The sequence below is a fragment of the Vulpes vulpes genome, chromosome 10 (assembly GCF_048418805.1).
Source record: "Vulpes vulpes isolate BD-2025 chromosome 10, VulVul3, whole genome shotgun sequence".
Taxonomy (NCBI): domain Eukaryota; kingdom Metazoa; phylum Chordata; class Mammalia; order Carnivora; family Canidae; genus Vulpes; species Vulpes vulpes.
In genome coordinates, this window is record NC_132789.1 from 16,922,853 (window position 1) to 16,940,770 (window position 17,918).

Here is a 17,918-nt window from a genome sequence, read left to right on the forward strand (position 1 = left end):
CACCAACTGGGCCGCCCAGGCACTCTAGTATCCAAAATCTATAAAGACTGTATCAAACTCAACATCCAAAAGACCAATAATCCAATTAAGAAATGGGCAGAAGATATGAACAGACATTTCTCCAAAGAAGACATACAAATGACTAACAGACACATGAAAAAATGTTCCATATCACTCGGCATCAAGGAAATACAAATCAAAACCACAATGAGATACCAGGTCACACCAGTCCGAATGGCTAAAATTAATAAGTCAGGAAACAACAAATGTTGGTGAGAATGCGGAGAAAGGGGAACTCTCATACACTGTTGGTGAGAATGCAAGCTGGTACAGCCACTTTAGAAAACAGTATGTAAGTTCCTCAAAAGTTGAAAATAGAGCTCCTCTCTCCAGGCATCTTCGTGGGAGTGACATCGTCTTTAAACCCTGCGTGGCAATCCCTGACGCACCGCTGTGATGCCCAGGGAAGACAGGGCGACCTGGAAATCCAACTACTTCCTTAAGATCATCCAACTTTTGGATGATTATCCAAAATGCTTCATTGTGGGAGCAGACAATGTGGGTTCAAAGCAGATACAGCAGATCTGCATGTCCCTCTGCGGGAAGGCTGTTGTGCTGATGGGCAAGAACACCATGATGCGCAAGGCCATCCGAGGGCATCTGGAGAACAACCCAGCCCTGGAGAAACTGTTGCCTCATATCCGGGGGAATGTGGGCTTTGTATTCACCAAGGAGGACCTCAATGAGATCAGGGACTTGCTGCTGGCCAATAAGGTTCCTGCTGCTGCCCATGCTGGTGCCATAGCTCCATAGTCACTGTGCCAGCCCTGAACACAGGTCTGGGGCCTGAGAAGACCTTTTTCTTCCAGGCTTTAGGCATTACCACTAAGATCTCTAGGGGCACCATTGAAATCCTGAGCTATGTGCAACTGATTAAGACTGGAGACAAAAAAAAAAAAAAAAAAAAAGACCGGAGACAAAGTGGGAGCCAGCCAAGCCACACTGCTGAACATGCTGAACATCTCCCCCTTCTCCTTTGGGCTGATCATCCAGCAGGTGTTTGATAATGGCAGCATCTACAACCCTGAAGTGCTTGACATCACAGAAGATACTCTGCATTCTCACTTCCTGGAGGGTGTCTGCAACATTGCCAGCGTATGTCTGCAGATAGGTTACCCGACTGTTGCATCAGTGCCCCATTCTATCATCAAGGGATACAAGTGGGTCCTGGCTTTGTCTGTGGAAACTCATTACACCTTCCCACTTGCTGAAAAGGTCAAGGCCTTCTTGGCTGATCCATCTGCATTTGTGGCTGCTGCTCCTGTGGCTGCTGCCACCACTGCTGCACCTGCTGCTGCCGCAGCCCCAGCCAAGGTTGAAGCAAAGGAAGAGTCGGAGGAATCGGACAAGGATATGGGATTTGGTCTCTTTAATCACCAAAAAGCAACCAATTCAGCCAAGTTTATTTGTGAAACAAGGAAAAAAAGGCTTACTTCTCTTAAAAAAAAAAAAAAAAAGTTGAAAATAGAGCTAACCTACAACCCAGCAATTGCACTACTGGGTCTTTACCCCAAAGACACAAATGTAGTGGGATCCCTGGATGGCTCAGTGGTTTAGTGCCTGCCTTCGGCCCAGGGCGTGATCCTGAAGTCCTGGGATCCAGTCCTGCATTGGGCTCCCTGCATGGAGCCTGCTTCTCCCTCTGCCTGTGTCTTGGCCTCTGTGTGTGTGTGTGTGTGTCCTATGAATAAATAAATAAAATCTTAAAAAATGAAAAACATTAAAGAATCTGAAACATTATTTTAAAAAATAAACAAATAATAAAAAGTAAAATTTTTAAAAAAGATTTTTCTCATTCTGTTTGGATTTTGGTGATTTGACTGTGCTGTGCTGGACATGGTTTTCTTTGTATTTATCTTGCTTGGGCTTCACTAAGCTTTTTAAATCTGTGAATTTATTTTTGGTTAAATTTTGAGAAAACTTCAGCAAATATTTCTTCAAATATTCTTATGACCCATTCTCCTTTTTTTTTCTTTTTTTAGATATATATATATTTTTTAAGATTTTATTTATTTATTCATGAGAGACAGAGAGAAAGAGAGAGAGAGAGAGAGGCAGAGGCAGAGACATTTTCTTCTCCTTCTTTTTTCCAAAAATTGAATTATGTATGGTTAGTAGATCTTTTCATGTTGTCTCACGGGTTCATGAAACCATTTAATTTTTTCCAGTTTTCTTTTTCTCTCTGGTCTTCAGAATGGGTAATTTATTTATTTTTTAATATTTTATTTATTTACTCATGAGAGACAGAGAGAGAGAGAGAGAGAGGCAGAGACACAGGCAGAGGGAGAAGCAGGCTCCATGCAGGGAGCCCAACATGGGACCCAGTCCGGAGACTCCAGGATCATGCCCTGGGCAGAAGGCAGGCACTAAACCACTGAGCCACCCAGGGATCCCTAAGAATGGGTAATTTCTATTGATCTTCAAATTCACTCTTTTGTCATCTTCAAACTGCTATTGAACATGTCAAAGTAATTTCTTATTTCAGTTATCACACATTTTAGTTCTCAGATTTCCATTTGGTCCTTTTTTATAGTTTCAATTTCTCTGCTGAGGTTCTTCATCTATTTCTTCACTATAATTTCTTTTAAGGCTTTGAAAATATTTATCAGTAAGGACTTGCTTTCAAGTCCTTGATGTTAAATCCAACATCTGGATTGTCACTTTTATCTTTGAGAATGAGTTCTGAGTGTAAGTCAGTTTTCTGTTTCTTCATATGTCTACTACAATTTACTTGCGTTTTGTGTGCTGGACATTGTCAGTGATCCAGTGTAGAGACCCTGGATTCTGTTATTTCCTCTCGAGAGTGTTTAACTTTGTTTTAGCTGGCAACTAACTTGGCTGGACTTAAAACTCCAAATTTTGCACCCATCTAGATGGTGGCCCCTGACATTTCCACACCATTCTTTCAGCTTACAGCTACGATTTCACTGAGATCTCTGGAGCCTCCTGTGCATGTGTGTAGTCCAGTTGTCAGCCAAGGATTTAGATGGAGTTTATATACAGAATTTGGAACTCATCTCCTCTATAGCTCATTTCTCTCTGGGATTCTCCCCCCACACACACACACACCTTAATTTTCCAGCAATTTTCATGGACTTCTTTACTCTTGACACCTGAAACCAGTAAGACCACAGCTCTCTACACATCCCTACCTCCCACACAGATTAGAGAGTGCCTCAGGCAAGAGGCCTTGAGAGTACAAATTTCAGCCTATATCTCCTATCTTTCAAAAGTTGACTCCTTTCACATTTCTGCCGACTGTTGGATGCTCTACAGTGGCTTCAAATAACTGGAGGGTTTTGGTATGTATTTTGTTCAGATTTTATCATTGTTATCTGAGGGAAGGTTATTCTGACCAAGCCAGTCTGCTATTACCACCCCTCACCCTTTATTCCTCAGAGCACCACCTCAGGTCAGCATAAGCCGCTCTATTTTTAAGCTAAGGAAACCCAGGCTTTGAAAAGTGAAGCATTTTGCCCAAGGTCACATCGCTAGTTCATGACACAGCCAGGATTTGAGTCAAACCAGATGACACAACCCTATCCTTGGTCCAATGCACAACCCTTCCTATACATCCCTAAGGTGGTTTGGATCCTAGCCTAGAGCTCCCTGGAAAATATTCAAGGATGAAAAGAGGTGAGATCTCTGAAAACTGCTATTCAGGCTAGGGTGGTAGTTTTCAACCCACAATGTCAGAATCGTTTGAAAAACTATGAAAAATAGAGATGCTAGGCCCCTCTACTGGAGAGGTATCTCTAGCAGTGGAGACTGGAAGTCTACATTTTATACTGTTTCTTTATTCTAATGCCCAGTCGGGGTTAAAAACCCATCTGGTAAAGGTAAAGTACCTGCCACTAGTATTCTTCTGTCTGTTGTAGCTCAGGATTCTTAATTTTTCCATCATGCTTCATCCAAATAATAACACTGGTGGAGAGGCTAATGCTGCAGGCTCTGGAGTCACTCCACTTAGATTCACATCCTGGCTCTGTCACTTGTCAGCTGCAAGGCCTTGGGCAGGCAGCCCCACCTCGCTAAGCCTCCTCTTTCTTTTATCTTAAATGCAGATCACAATGGCACCAACTTCACAAGGCTATTGTAAGGATTACAGGAAATAATCCAGCTGAAACATTTCGCAAAGTACCTGACACCCAGTGAGCACTCAACCGATAGTAGCTATTATTATGAACACATCTCCTGTAGCCTTTTTGTTTGCATAAACTCTGTTCTATCTCTTACCTAAACCTAGCTTCTGGCGTTAAACTATACCTTTGTCTTCTAAGGTATTTTAAAATCCCTCTGTCCCAAAAGTTAACACTACCTCTGTCCTCACAACTGATCCATCTCCACCTGAGCCCCTCTGCCCTAGAGCAGGAAGTGTTTTAAATAAAATGCCCTCAGCATCAGGCTGTGCCCCTTCTTGCCTGTGAGTTGGATCTTGTAGGCCACAACTTCAGTGAAGCCCTGAATGACAACTTTGAATACCAGAATAGGGTGGTAAAATCACAAAACCTCAATTCAATTGCTTCAATTGCTGAAATGAACCACCTCTGCTCCTGAGAGTCACACTTGAGTCAGAGCACCCTAAGGGAAATCGAGGCCTGACCAAGAATATCTGAAGAAGGCAACCTTCTAACACCCTATTTCTAGACACTGGCTGAGCAACTGAGGATTATGAGAGGACTCGCCCACTGCCCTTGAAGCTTGCCCCATCTGGCAGACTCCTCCCCAGAGAAAACTTTCCCATGTGGCATATGCCACACCCTAAGGTGACTAGTGCCAGGCACACTCCTGACTACCAGGACATTCACTCAACCTCCATCATGTGTCAGGTTTGTAGATTTCAGTGAGCACTGAGGACAGGCGTGGGGGGTTGGGGTGGGGGGAGTGTTCCCAGGGCTCCTTCCTGGGAAGCAAGGGCAGAGGACCACTCCCCTTTACTGGGGATCCTCTATGTGCCAGATGCTACACATTCCTTTTTTTTTCTTTTAATATTTATTTATTTGAGAGAGAGCACATGTGCTGGGGGGTAGGGCAGAGGGAGAGAGAGAATCTCAAGCAGATTCTGTGCTCCTGAGCATGGAGCCTGACACAGAGCCCAATCCCACAACCCTGAGATCATGATCTGAGCTGAAATCAAGAGTCAGATGCTCAACTGACAGCCACCCAGTTGCCCTAATACTGCCCCTTCTTTACTGTACCTTTGTCTACTGTAAGGTGTCTCTTTTCCCCAGCACTGAATCTCCAATGCCCAGCAGAACAGACACCAGGTAAATATTTAATCGCAATGATAATAAAATAGAAACCATTTATGAAGTGGTTATTATATGCCAGGTACTGCTCAAAATGCTTTATATCTCTTAACTCTTGCAGTATTTGCTAAATAAAAAATAATGACAACCCTATGAGGCTAGACTCTATGTCCCAATTTTACATAAGAGGAAGCCAAAATGCAGAGAAGGGAAAGGGGTGGTGGAAGAGCAGACAGGTAATAAATGGACAGTGAGGCCAGGCTTTGAATCCAGGAAAAATGTGGCATCCTAAGAAGTGGAGCGGGGGGGAGAGTCTGGGTTGAGTGAGTGAGATTGGATTTTGAAGGAGGTACTTCTGAGAAAGGAAGAGCACAGACTAGCAACAGTAGGGGCCATTGCCCACTGGCTGCCTCTTAGAGCAAGTGTTTCAGATGCAGCAACACAACCCTAGGCCAATCCCCTGAGAAATGCTGACATCATGACCTCAAGGTGTACCACACCCTTTGTTCACAGAAAGGGGTAGAAATGAACCTTAAATTTCATCATGGCCACTGTGGACGGTGCAAGGTGCAGCAAGGTAGGGTTGCTTCCCCAGTGATCATAAGCCCCTATTTCTATGAGTGTCTCTAATCAGATCCTCTCCCAGAGTCCTACAGCCAGGGCAGTTGAGGGGGGAATGTATAGCAGGCGGCTCTCCAGCTCCACCTGAAATGAGTCAGAGTGACACCCCCTCCCTGGACTCTGGGCGAATCTGGACAGGTAGGAGCATGTTGCAAAACCCCGCTGGTGGTTCAGAGGATACCCACCCTCTTGGCCTCATTCTTAGGTGAGATCTCTAGGGTTGGATTACTGAGGGGGCTACAGGGTTGGCCTGCCCTCCTGGGCAAGCATTCAGTGGGCCTGACTTCTTAGATGAGACAGGGGCCCCACCAGGGCAAGGCAAAAGCCCCTGGCTCATCCCATGGTGACATAGATGACCAAGTCTGCTCTACTCACTCAGCCCCATCCACCTCAGCTACTCCAGTACATCACATTATCTTCTTCACAGCACATATCACCATAGAATTTACTTTGACCCATACGATGTACTTGCTTGTTATCTCCCTACTGCTTTGAAGCTCCCACTTGCTGGTGTTCCCCGTATTCCTGGAATGGAGCTGGGCACAGAGCAGGCGCCAAATAGCCATGGATGAACCATGAGTATAATGGGCCTTGGTTACACCCAAGCCCCCACCTACAGCCTTGGTACTTAAACCAAACCTCCACATCTCCAAAGCTGGGCCGACAGGAAGTCCCGCCTTGAACATGGGTCCCCTTCACCAAGTAGTTCAGTGACATGCTAGGTTCTACTAGGGGCTCTGGCTCTGGCTAAGGTCCAGAACAGGAGGAGCTGCTTCAGAGCTGCCTGAGGCCTTTCTGCCGGTTTTCTGTGGGGCTCAGGCCCTACCCTACTGCTGACCTCCTTTCAGAACCTGCCTGCCTGGGAGAGTCCATGCTTACCCCTCTGTCTGGCCAGTCCTCTGCAGTGTCTCCTAGTGAGCTCCTTCGGAGAAGGGGATCCCTTGGTAGAACTGTTTGGGCCCTTCTTGCCTTCATCCCACAGCCTTCTCTCATCACAGAGCAAACAAGAGCTATGTGAGGATGAAGGAGGGCAGAGCCTCAGTTGGTTCTTTGAACACCTGTTCCTGCCAATCTCTCAGCCTAGCCCTCCGTCAGGCCCTCTCTTCCTGGTGTCTCCCTCCTGTGATTTTTTCTCTCAGGTGCCTTTCCTCCCTCCACATAGTTATGTCCGGCCCCTGCCAAAGCTGTTGGGCTGGTCTGATCCTACCTGAATCCCAGGTTCAGATACCTGGACAGGTTGTCAGTTCTATTGCATGAAGCCCACGGGTCCCATGCAGATCGGGGTGGGGTGGGGGGTGTTACTAGCCATATTCCAGGAGGTGTCATGCCCACCCCCTCGCACCTAATGTTTCACAGCTATTTGGAAACCAGTCTATTTCTAACCCACAGGGCCCCTCTGTAGGGTACCGTGGCCTGATTGCTCTGCCCTGGCTCAGCCAAAACCTCCCTACCCAGGAACCCAGCAATCAAGAAGCTGGGGGAAGAGAATGTACATTTTCTAAGCACCCACTATGAGCCAAGCATCCCACTGGGCCCTTCCAAATGTAAGATTTCAGAATGCCAAAGAGCATGGCTATAATGCTCTTTACTAAACTTTTAGTGAACATCTACTCTGTGTCATGCTTTACCAATCTCATCTTTTTTACATTGTGGCACACAATTCCCATTTCAGAGTTGAGAAGACTGAAGGTCCAAGAGGTGAGGGGACCTTTCTAGGGTTACAAAGCTAGTAAATGATTCCAGAGTCAGTGCTCATCTCATCCCGCCATATCCTATCCCCAATTGTGGCTTTAAGAGGCATGCTTAAGGAAAATCAAGCACAAATCACAACATTCTACTCACCTAAACAAGGGGTGCAAATTCAAATGCCTCTGGGACCCAAACAGATAATTTAAATGAATGAAGCAGTCCAGGCATAAGACAATAGGGATTAGCAGAGACTGTGGATTACACTCCGAAGGCAGTAGGTGCAACTCATCTCCAACAAAATGTTACTGCATGCAACTGTGGGTCAGTGTGGCCAGATCTTCTGATTTTTCAAGAAAATCTGGAAATCTGAAACTTTTCTGTTAAATTTACAAACAAAACATTTCCACTTGAGGGCCGTATCAGGATAACAATTTGGCCCTCTGAACCAGAAGATGCTCCACAGTCTTTGAAAGGATCCTATATCTACAAACCAGCTGTTTGGAGTTTTGCACTGTTTGGGCTCTCCAGATACCCCTCTATCTGAGGAGGGAGGGAGATGGGAAGACATAAGACATACACATCCAAAAGGTATGCCACACTCAAAGAAGACACATAGTTTAAAAAAAAAAAAAAAAGACCCATGTTATGACACAGGACCACTTGAAGCTCATCAGTTGCCAACAACAGAACCCAATTCTAGGTAACTTAGGCAGAGAAGAATTTGTTAAAAGGATACCTGGAAGCTTAGAGTATTGGTGAGAGAAACAGAAAACAGAAACCCAGGGGAGACAGATGGCTGGAACCATACCAAATAGCCCCCGACCACCGCTGACAGCTGGAGGCCAGATCATCTCTCCTTGTAGGTAGCCCTCAGCCTATACTTCTAGAAGTTCCAGCCAAACAATCCAGCCTGGTGAGAATGAGTATTTGATACTTTCGCCCCAAACAAAATCTGATATTTGATCCAGAAGGTGGACCCCTCCCAACACAGGTATGAGGTTCAGTGCTGGGAAGTCCCCCTCCCCCACCACACAATCTGATTCCTAGTCTGAGCTGGAAGAGATCTTGAATAGCCTGTTGTCTTTCATTTTCAGAATGGAGAAACTGAGGCACCGAGCAGGCCAATGAGTTGTTCAAAGCCACACATAGAGCTTGTGGTCAAGCCATATGTGGACCTCCTGACTCAGGTTTTCTAACTGAGCTGCAAAGGGCTTCAGAGGTCATCAGAAAGGAGAGAAATGTGAAGGTGGAAGGCAAGAAGGCATCTTGGTGGAGATGAGAGAGGAAGGTGGAGGAGCATCTTGAGATGACAGCAAAAGCTAGGTTAGGCTGTAAGGGAGAAATAAAAATAATAATAGTAACAAGAGCCATAGCTTTGTAGTTGGAAATGCAGAGCCTCAGGCCTGGTCTGCATTTTCACCAGATCCCCCAGTGATCCCACCGCACATTCACATTTGAGAAGCGATAGCTCTATTCAATGAAGGGAAAGCCATGCCTACAAAATGCAACAAAACAAAAAAACACAGCTTCAGGAGTGATCATATTCTAGCTCATAAATTAGGGAGCAGGTTCACAGATAATATTTATTTTGTGATTAGGTTTTATAACCTATTTCAGGGTTTTGTTCAAAAGTTACCTCCTCAATGAAGCTTTTATAGCTGTACTATTCAAAATTATATCTACTCTGTGCTCTTTTGCCTCTTTGCTGCTTTATATTTTTTCCAGAATGCTTATTACCATCTCAAAGATGAAAAGTGTCAGTTCTTCATTTTTTAAAAAAGATTTATTTATTTGAGAGAAATCAAGAGAGAGATCACAGAGGAAGAGGAAGGAACAGCTTCCCTGCTGGGCAGAGAGCCCAATGTGGGACTCGATCCCAGGACCCAGAGATCATGACCTGAGCCAAAAACTGACTGAGCCATCCAGGTGCTTTGTAAAGTGTCAGTTTTTAAAATTTATATCTTGTCTCTCTCTCTATATGTAAAGTACAAAACCAGCATGTGAGTCTGTTTTAGTACCCACTATATCCCCAGCATTCACAACAGGGCCTGGTGCCCAGTAGGTCCTCAATACATGCTTTTGGAAGGAATATGTTCTATGGTATATATCAAATATTTTATCACCAAATAAATGGCTTTGAAAAATTTAAAACCATATTTAACAATTATTAGGCATCACTCTGTGTCAAGTCCTGGGTTGAACACTCCATGTGCCATAAGATCTCACTGAGTCGTCATCATACAGATGAAGACATTGGCACTCCGGGAGCGTGCCATTTGCCCAAGGGCAGAGCTAGGACATGGCGGAAGCAGAATTTGAACTTAACAGAGACAAGAGGCTAGAATGACTGGGGAGATAAACAGGGGACAAGGTCGGGCTCAGGAAGCAGTGGTACTGGGGCAACTGGGCGGCTCAGTGGTTGAGGGTCTGCCTTTGCCTTTGGCTCATGGTGGGATCCTGGGGTCCTGGGATCGAGTCCCACATTGGGCTCTTTGCCCAGCGGGGAGGCTGTTCCTTCCTCTTCCTCTGTGATCTCTCTCTCTTGATCTCTCTCAAATAAATAAATCTTTTTTAAAAAATGAAGAACTGACACTTTTCTTCTTTGAGATGGTAATAAGCATTCTGGAAAAAATATAAAGCAGCAAAGAGGCAAAGGAGCACAGAGTAGATATAATTTTGAATAGTACAGCTATAAAAGCTTCATTGAGGAGGTAACTTTTGAACAAAACCCTGAAATAGGTTATAAAACCTAATCACAAAATAAATATTATCTGTGAACCTGCTCCCTAATTTATGAGCTAGAATATGATCACTCCTGAAGCTGTGTTTTTTTGTTTTGTTGCATTTTGTAGGCATGGCTTTCCCTTCATTGAATAGAGCTATCGCTTCTCAAATGTGAATGTGCGGTGGGATCACTGGGGGATCTGGTGAAAATGCAGACCAGGCCTGAGGCTCTGCATTTCCAACTACAAAGCTATGGCTCTGTATCCGCCTCCTTGCAGGGAGCCTGCTTCTCCCTCTGCCTGTGTCTCTGCCTCTCTCTGGGTCTCTCATGAGCAAATAAACAAAATCTTAAAAAAAAAAAAAAAAAAAAGGCAGTGGTAGGGAGCTGAAGTCCCAGAGGGCCAACACTCCTCTAAGGCCCAAAGGCAACGCTGTGTTGTTGTTTAAGAGTTAGGGTTGGCTGGGCGGGGTCGGATTTAACCCGGGGACTCTGAAGCCACACGGAGAGGGCAGCATGTGGACTCTGGCAGTTAGTCAGTGGAGCGGGGAGCTTGTAATGATGCACTCAGATTACAGTGTGGTGCCAAGAAACGCTGGGAAGGCAATTCCAAGCCTTCTAGACTCACCTCACCCATCCAGAGGCCCTGGGGCGGTGGGCGGGGGGGGGGGGGGGCAAGCTAATTGCAAGACAGGCAACCAAGAAGCCATTGAGTCATTGAGTGGTGGGTTCAAAATCTGAGACTTTCTGGGGACTCCTAAGTGGCTCAGTGGTTGAGCATCTGCCTTCAGCTTAGGTCATGAACCCCTGGGGTCCTGGGATCGAGTCTCGCATTGGGCTCCACACGGGGAGCCTGCTTCTCCCTCTGCCTGTCTCTACCTCTCTCTCTATGTCTCTCATGAATAAATAATAAATAAAATCTTTAAAAAAAAATATCTGAGATTTTCTGAATCCCTGCACTGCAAGGTCTCCATTGTCGGAGTAGCTCTGACTAGAGAGCCAGCCACTCCCTGCCAAGGGCTCCCCGGTTGCTGCTGCTCCCACCTTCCTCCCAGTATTACATTTGAGGGAAGCAGGGACTCTTGTAAAGCCACTCTCTGCCCCACTCTTGTCCCCTGTAGTAACCCATCTTTAAAATACACCCCAGATTCAGCATTTGCCTCCCCTGGGTCCAAGTCATCCTTCTCCCCCTTTCTCTCCCCTCCCTTCCTCTTCCTGGCTGAGATATAGTTCACATATGTATTAGCCAAGGTTCTCTAGAGAAACAAAACAATAGGGGATAGGAATTAAGACAGAGATAAGGACAGGTGTCAGTATAGACACATATAAGAGATTTATGGGGCACCTGGCTGCCTCAGTCCAAAGAGCATGTGGCTCTTAATCTCAGGGCCGCGAGTTCAAGCCCCATGTTGGGTATTTATTGCTTCAATAAATAGACTTTTTAAAAAAGAGATTTATAATAATTGACTCACATGGTTATGGAAGCTGAGAAGTAGCAGAATCTGCCATCTGCAGGAAAGTCTGTGGTATAATTCAGTTGGAGTCTGAAGGCCCAAGAACCAGGGGGTGGTGATGGTATAGCTCTGATCTGAATCCAAAAGGCCCAGAACCAGGAGGACTGATGTCTGAGGGCAGGAGAAGATAGATATCCCAGCTCAAGTGGAGAAAGCAAATTCGTGTTTCCTTCACCTTTTTGTTCTCTTCAGGCCCTCAACAGATTGGATATTGCCCATCCACACTGGGGAAAGCCACTTGCTTTATTCTGTTCACCAATTCTCTTCCAGAAACACCCTCACAGACATACCCAGAAATAATGTTTCGCCTGCTATCCAGGCATCCCTTAGCGCAATCCAGTTGACATGATACATAAGATCAATCATCACAATGTACCGAAAACTTCACCTTTTCAAAGTGTAAAATCCAGTGGATTTTAGGATAGTCACCAACGTGTTACCACAGTCTAATTCCCAAATTATTTTCATCACCCCTCATCTATTAGCAGTCACCTTCTCCCCCACCATTCTCTTCCCACCTGCCCTGGTTAACCTCTCATCTAAATTCTGCCTCTAGGATTCGCCTATTTTGGACACTTCATATAAATGGAATCACACAATACATTGTCTTTCTGTGTCTGGCTCCTCTCACTTAGCATACTGTTTTCTTTCTTCTTCTTCTTCTTCTTCTTCTTCTTCTTCTTCTTCTTCTTCTTCTTCTAAAGACTTTGTTTATTTTACAGAGAGAGAGAGAGAGAGAGGAAGAGCACCAATAGACAGAGCAGTCGGGAGAGGGAGAGGGAGAAGCAGACTCCTCGCTGAGCAGAGATCTTAATGTGGACCCAATCCCAAGACCCTGGGATTATGACCTGAGCCAAAGTAAGATGCTTAACCCACTGAGCCCCTAGGCGCCCCAGCATTTCAACGTTCATTCATGTCATAGCATGTGTCAGTGCTTCATTATTTTCAATGGTCAAATATTTCCACTATATAGTTAGACCACATTTTCTTTATCTATCTACTAGTGGATGGACATTTGTGTGATTTCCAGTTTGGGGCCATTATGAACAGTGCTACAATGCACATTTGTATGGTTACAGTTTTTGTGTGGAGACCGTTATTTTTTTAAATTTATTAATTTTTTAGAGAGTGAGAGAAGGGGCAGGGGGAGAGGGAAAGAGAATTATATGCAGGCTCCAGACCCAGCATGGAGCCCGATCTTACATCCCTGAGATCATGACCCGGACTGAAATCGAGGGTTGGACACTTAACTGACTGAGCCACCCGGGCGCCCCTGGACACCATTACATCTTGACTGAACCAAACCACTAACCTCCTCACTAGAGTCCAAGCCTCTGCCCTTGGCCTCCAAGGGTCTGTTCTCACTGTAGCCAGATGGGTCCTTTGAAAATGGAAGTCATGTCTGGTCATTCCTTTGTTCTAAACCTCTAGTTGCTCCTCATTGCCCCAAGGATAAATAAAGTCGAAGACCCAGCACTCTCTCTATCCAGGCTCCAGCCCCATGGCCACAGTTGTCTGCACCTCTGCTTTACTGGCCATGTCTCTGTTCCTCAAATGAACTATGCTCCTTCCCAACACCAAGCCTCTGCAAGTGCTCGCCCTTTGCTGGGAGCATTCTTCCTCTCCTTCCTCCCTCTGATCTGAAACTCCTCACCATCCCTCAGATCTCCAGGGAAAATCATCCATATTTGCAGAGAAGCCTTCTCTAACTTTTCCACCAGAGGGTAGGGCAATAGGATTTAGAAGGGCAAGGCTAGGGGGTTGGTCTTGAAGCTGCATTTTGGTAGCTGTATAAGATGCTATTGCTACTCTGTCTGAATCTTTTTCCCCAGCATCCACTATCCAGCCACTAGGATTCTTGCTGCTCCTTTCTCCAGAGAACTGCCTTCATCTAAGGGATCCTGCCTCATCTAGGAGATTCTCACACCTCCTACTGCTCCCCCAATCCAGCAGCCTCCAGACAATGACTGATGTAGAGACACAGAAGCTTGGCCCTGTTGCCTCAATGTGGGACAAATCTATGGTGCAATGTAGACTCCAGAGCACTTTGCTCTTTGCCTCAGCTATGGTAGGTCCCAGACCAAGGGGAGACTTTAGCCCCTTCCTTGCCTCATCCTGCTTGCCCCACTCCTTCACTGGATCTCATACACTTGAGTTAGACTTAAGATAATATTTTACATGAGACTGAAAAATTATCCATATCAATATCCTGCATCTGCTGATGGAGATGATGGGGAAGAAGGCTAAGCCCTTCCCCAAGTCCACTTTGGCACTGACTGTGTGACTGGGCACATCTGTACTCCCAAGGCATCCTGCAATTCCCTCTGTACTCTTACGTACTTTACGTGTTTATTGTCAATTGTCTTCTCCTCACTTGATCTTAAGATCTCCAAGGGCACAAATCATATCTGTCTCATTTTCTATCTTATTGTCATATCCACCGGGCACCCCGGGAGAGTAACAAATATCTGGTGAAGGTTGTTCCTCGCTGCAGCATTTATGATATCAAGAGATGGGAAATAACCCAAATGTCCATGAAAGGGGAATACCTATTCTGTACAAGAACCCTCCCGAGCAGCTGGGCTTGCTTACCTAAGCAGGCTCCTTCATTGCTTGATTTCATAGATTCACACACAACCAGAAGCTGTGCACCAGCTTTCTTGATGCCCTACATTGAGGCCACAGAAGTCAGAGGAATCTCAAGGCATCTCCCAATCATCAGCCACCCACCTGGGAGCCAGCCGACAACGGCAGAAGACAGGGTGTGGGACTTACTCGGTTACCTATATTTCCAAAGCCTAAAACAATTTTTTTTAATAAAAATTTAAAAAAATATATGTAAACACTATAACCTAGAAATTCTATCACTAAGAATTTATCCCAAAGGAACAATCAAGGATTATGCATAAAGGTTTAGCTAGAAGCCTATTCACTGTAGGATTGCTTATGACAGCAGGAGAAAACTGCATTCACACAAAACACTGCATGCGTTCTTTCTGCAGCTTCTAAGAAGTTGTTTGAAAAGAGAAAGAAACTAGCAAACAAGAGAGATGTCAAACGCCAGGCAGAGCTCCATTCAAATTCTCACTGTCCTCTCTATGAGCAGTGTGACCTGAATTTACTGAATCAGCTTCTCTGGATCTGTTTCCTCATCTATACAATGAGCATACTGCTATGAAATACGTTGTGTTAATCAGGGCCACTGCTGAAACAAACAGCCACTCAATCTCAAGGGCTTAACCCCACAAATGTTTCTCTCTTGAGCTAAGTCTGGTGCAGATGTGCCTGGGTAGGTAGACAGCCTTCTGCCAACCCATAGATTCAGGGATCAGGTTCCTTTCCATCATAAGGCCCTACCACCCCACCACCTTAAACTCCTTTGTTCCCTTCCATGTAGACAGGGGAGAGAACGTGAAAGATTGGATGGGATGCTTCATGGCCGGGCGTGGTGGCGGGTACACCTTCTGCCCACACTCTCTTGGCAGCACAAGGTACAGGCCCTCCCTAAATGCGAGGGCACTTGGGAATGTTGTCTAGTCCGTGCCTAGGAAGGGAAATTGGGTTCGGTGAACCCTTGGCTTTGTTTCCCATCCACACTTAATACGGATCATGGGGGCTCCTGTGAATGAATGAATGAAGTGGCACATAGTGGGCATTCAAATGTGTCAGGCTTTTCCTCATTCCCTTTATGATCAATTCTAGGGGTGACTGCCCTGACTTTTCAAAAATTGATGTCCTCCTGTAAACTTTTGTGTAGATTGAGGCAAGATGTTTCTCTTTGGGGGTGGGAAGTGGAAGAGGGGGGGTAAACTGGGGGCAGGGCGTCCATTTAAAGGAGCCCGAGAGGGACGCCTGGGTGGCTTAGCGGTTGAGCATCTGCCTTCAGCTCAGGGTGTGATCCCTGGGTCCTGGGCTTAAGTCTCACATCGGGCTCCCTGCATGGAGCCTGCTTCTCCCTCTGCCAGTGTCTCTGCCTCTTTCTCTGTGTCCCTCATGAATAAATAAATTAAATCTTTAAACAAACAAACGAACAAACAAATGAAGGAACCCCAGAGAAGAGATCATCCCATCCACCACTCAACCCTCATCCCACTCAGATTACTTGCCAAAAAAAGGATGAGTCCTATGGTGTTTCTCTTCCTCTTAAAGCCTTCAGTGCCTGCCCACTGTTTTAGGGGTCAAGTCTAATCCCCCTCTGCCCATCATGGGGTCTGGCCCCAGCTTATCTCTCCAGCCTCCGCACCTTTTGTGGCTTTCTTCATCCTGTCTACATTTCTTTGATTTCTAGAATGTGCCTTGTCCTACAACACCTTTCCATGCCACAAAGAAGCCTGCCCAGCACTTCCTCATCAAAGTCCCTTTCTCCAACTCCCTAGTCTAGACAGGGCACCCCTGCTATACCCTCATGTAACTCTCTGCTTTGCTTCCACAGTGATGAGTTAATTTTGCAATGTAATATTGGTCTCTCCTACCGGACTGTAAGCTCAGGAGGGTAAGAGTAGTGTTCATTTATATATACTGTATACTGTATGTACCTAATCCATTATTTTCCTCATCTGTAAAATGGGACGATAACTGTTAAGGACTGAATGTTGCCCCTTCCACCACCACTACTCCCATTGAAATTTACAAATTCACAAGTCTACCCTTAATCCCCAATGAATGGTTTTGCAGACAGAGGGTTTACAGAAGTAAAGAAGCTTAAAGGAAATCATAAAGATGGGGCTTTGATCCAATAGGATTAGTGTCCTTATAAGAAGAGACACCAGAGAGATCACTCTCTCTCCCACAAAGAGGACACGTGAACACACGGTGAGAAAGTAGCCACCTTCAAGGTTAAGAAAGAGTCCTCAGAAAGAAACCTACCTTGGGACACCTGGCTGGCTCAGGTGGTAGAGCCTGAGGCTCTTGATCTCGGGGTTGTGAGTTTGAGTTCCACATTGGGTGTAGAGATTTCTTAAACATAAAATCTTAAGGAAGAAGAAGAAAGAAGAAAGAAAGAAAGAAAGAAAGAAAGAAAGAAAGAAAGAAAGAAGAAAGAAAGAAAGAAAGAAAGAAAGAAAGAAAGAAAGAAGAAAGAAAGAAAGAAAGAAAGAAAGAAAGAAAGAAAGAAAGAAAGAAAAAGAAAAGAGAAAGGAAAGAAAGAAAATGAAACCTACCTTGCTGGCACCTCGATCTTGGATTTCCAGCCCCCAAAACTGTGAGAAATAACATTTCTGTTGCTTAAGCCACTCAGTTATGTCAGCTCAGATGGACCAAGACATAACAGAACTCATCTAAATTTTTTTTTTTTTTTCTGGACTGATTGTCAATATCTGTAAAGCACTTATAAACTGTGCCTGGCATCTAGTTAGTCCTATTAACTGTTAAGCTGGTCACACACCAGATTTAAGTATTTGTGGAATGAATAAACAAATCCATTTTGCAAGGTTAGGTTCTTATGCAATGGTTTCCTTAGGGTGAACTTAACTGCATTATTTTCCCAGGGTATTCAGACACAGTCGAACTCCTTAAAAAAAGAATTCATAAACAAAACTCCGGAGTTGTAAGAGGCTCTTTTGGTCTCAGAGAATGCCCACCAGAGGGCCCGCTGACCTCTTTCTCCTTCCAAATCGTGGTTGGCCCAGGAAGTGACCACTGTAGGAAAGCAGAGAAAGAAAAAAAAAAAGAAAGAAAGAAAAAAAAAAAGAAAGCAGAGAAAGCTGCATTTTCTTCTTGGGTTTACTCCACTGGGGGTAAACAAAGCTAATGCAATCCCAGGTGTAGCCGGGTCGGGAGAAAACTCTGGCAGGGTTGAAAAGAAGCAAGGTGGAAGTCTCAGTTTCACTGGCCCTGGGCTACTGTCTTGGGGACACCTCTGAACCTCAGTTTCCCCTTTGAGAAAACAGAGATAATCTTATCTAGCACACAGAATTGTAGGAGGGACCAAATAAAAAGCCTTCTGTAGAAATGTTAGTGGTTGCTATGGAATCACTAAGTTGCATGGACCTCATTTTACACAGAGTTACCTAGTCAAAGTGGTAGTGCGGTGGCCCCCACACCCCATGCCCAGAGATTTGCCCA

General features: G+C 45.2%; 1 protein-coding gene across 1 annotated transcript; it reads left to right on the top strand.

Annotated features, from left to right (window-relative positions):
* The first annotated feature begins 398 nt into the window (after window positions 1-398).
* Window positions 399-1,632, top strand: LOC112932921 (large ribosomal subunit protein uL10-like). The gene is given in 3 exon segments (XM_072723008.1): window positions 399-808; window positions 811-934; window positions 966-1,632. Coding segments are annotated over 3 exon segments (1,128 nt in total). The 5' UTR covers window positions 399-456; the 3' UTR covers window positions 1,618-1,632.
* The last annotated feature ends 16,286 nt before the right edge of the window (window positions 1,633-17,918 follow it).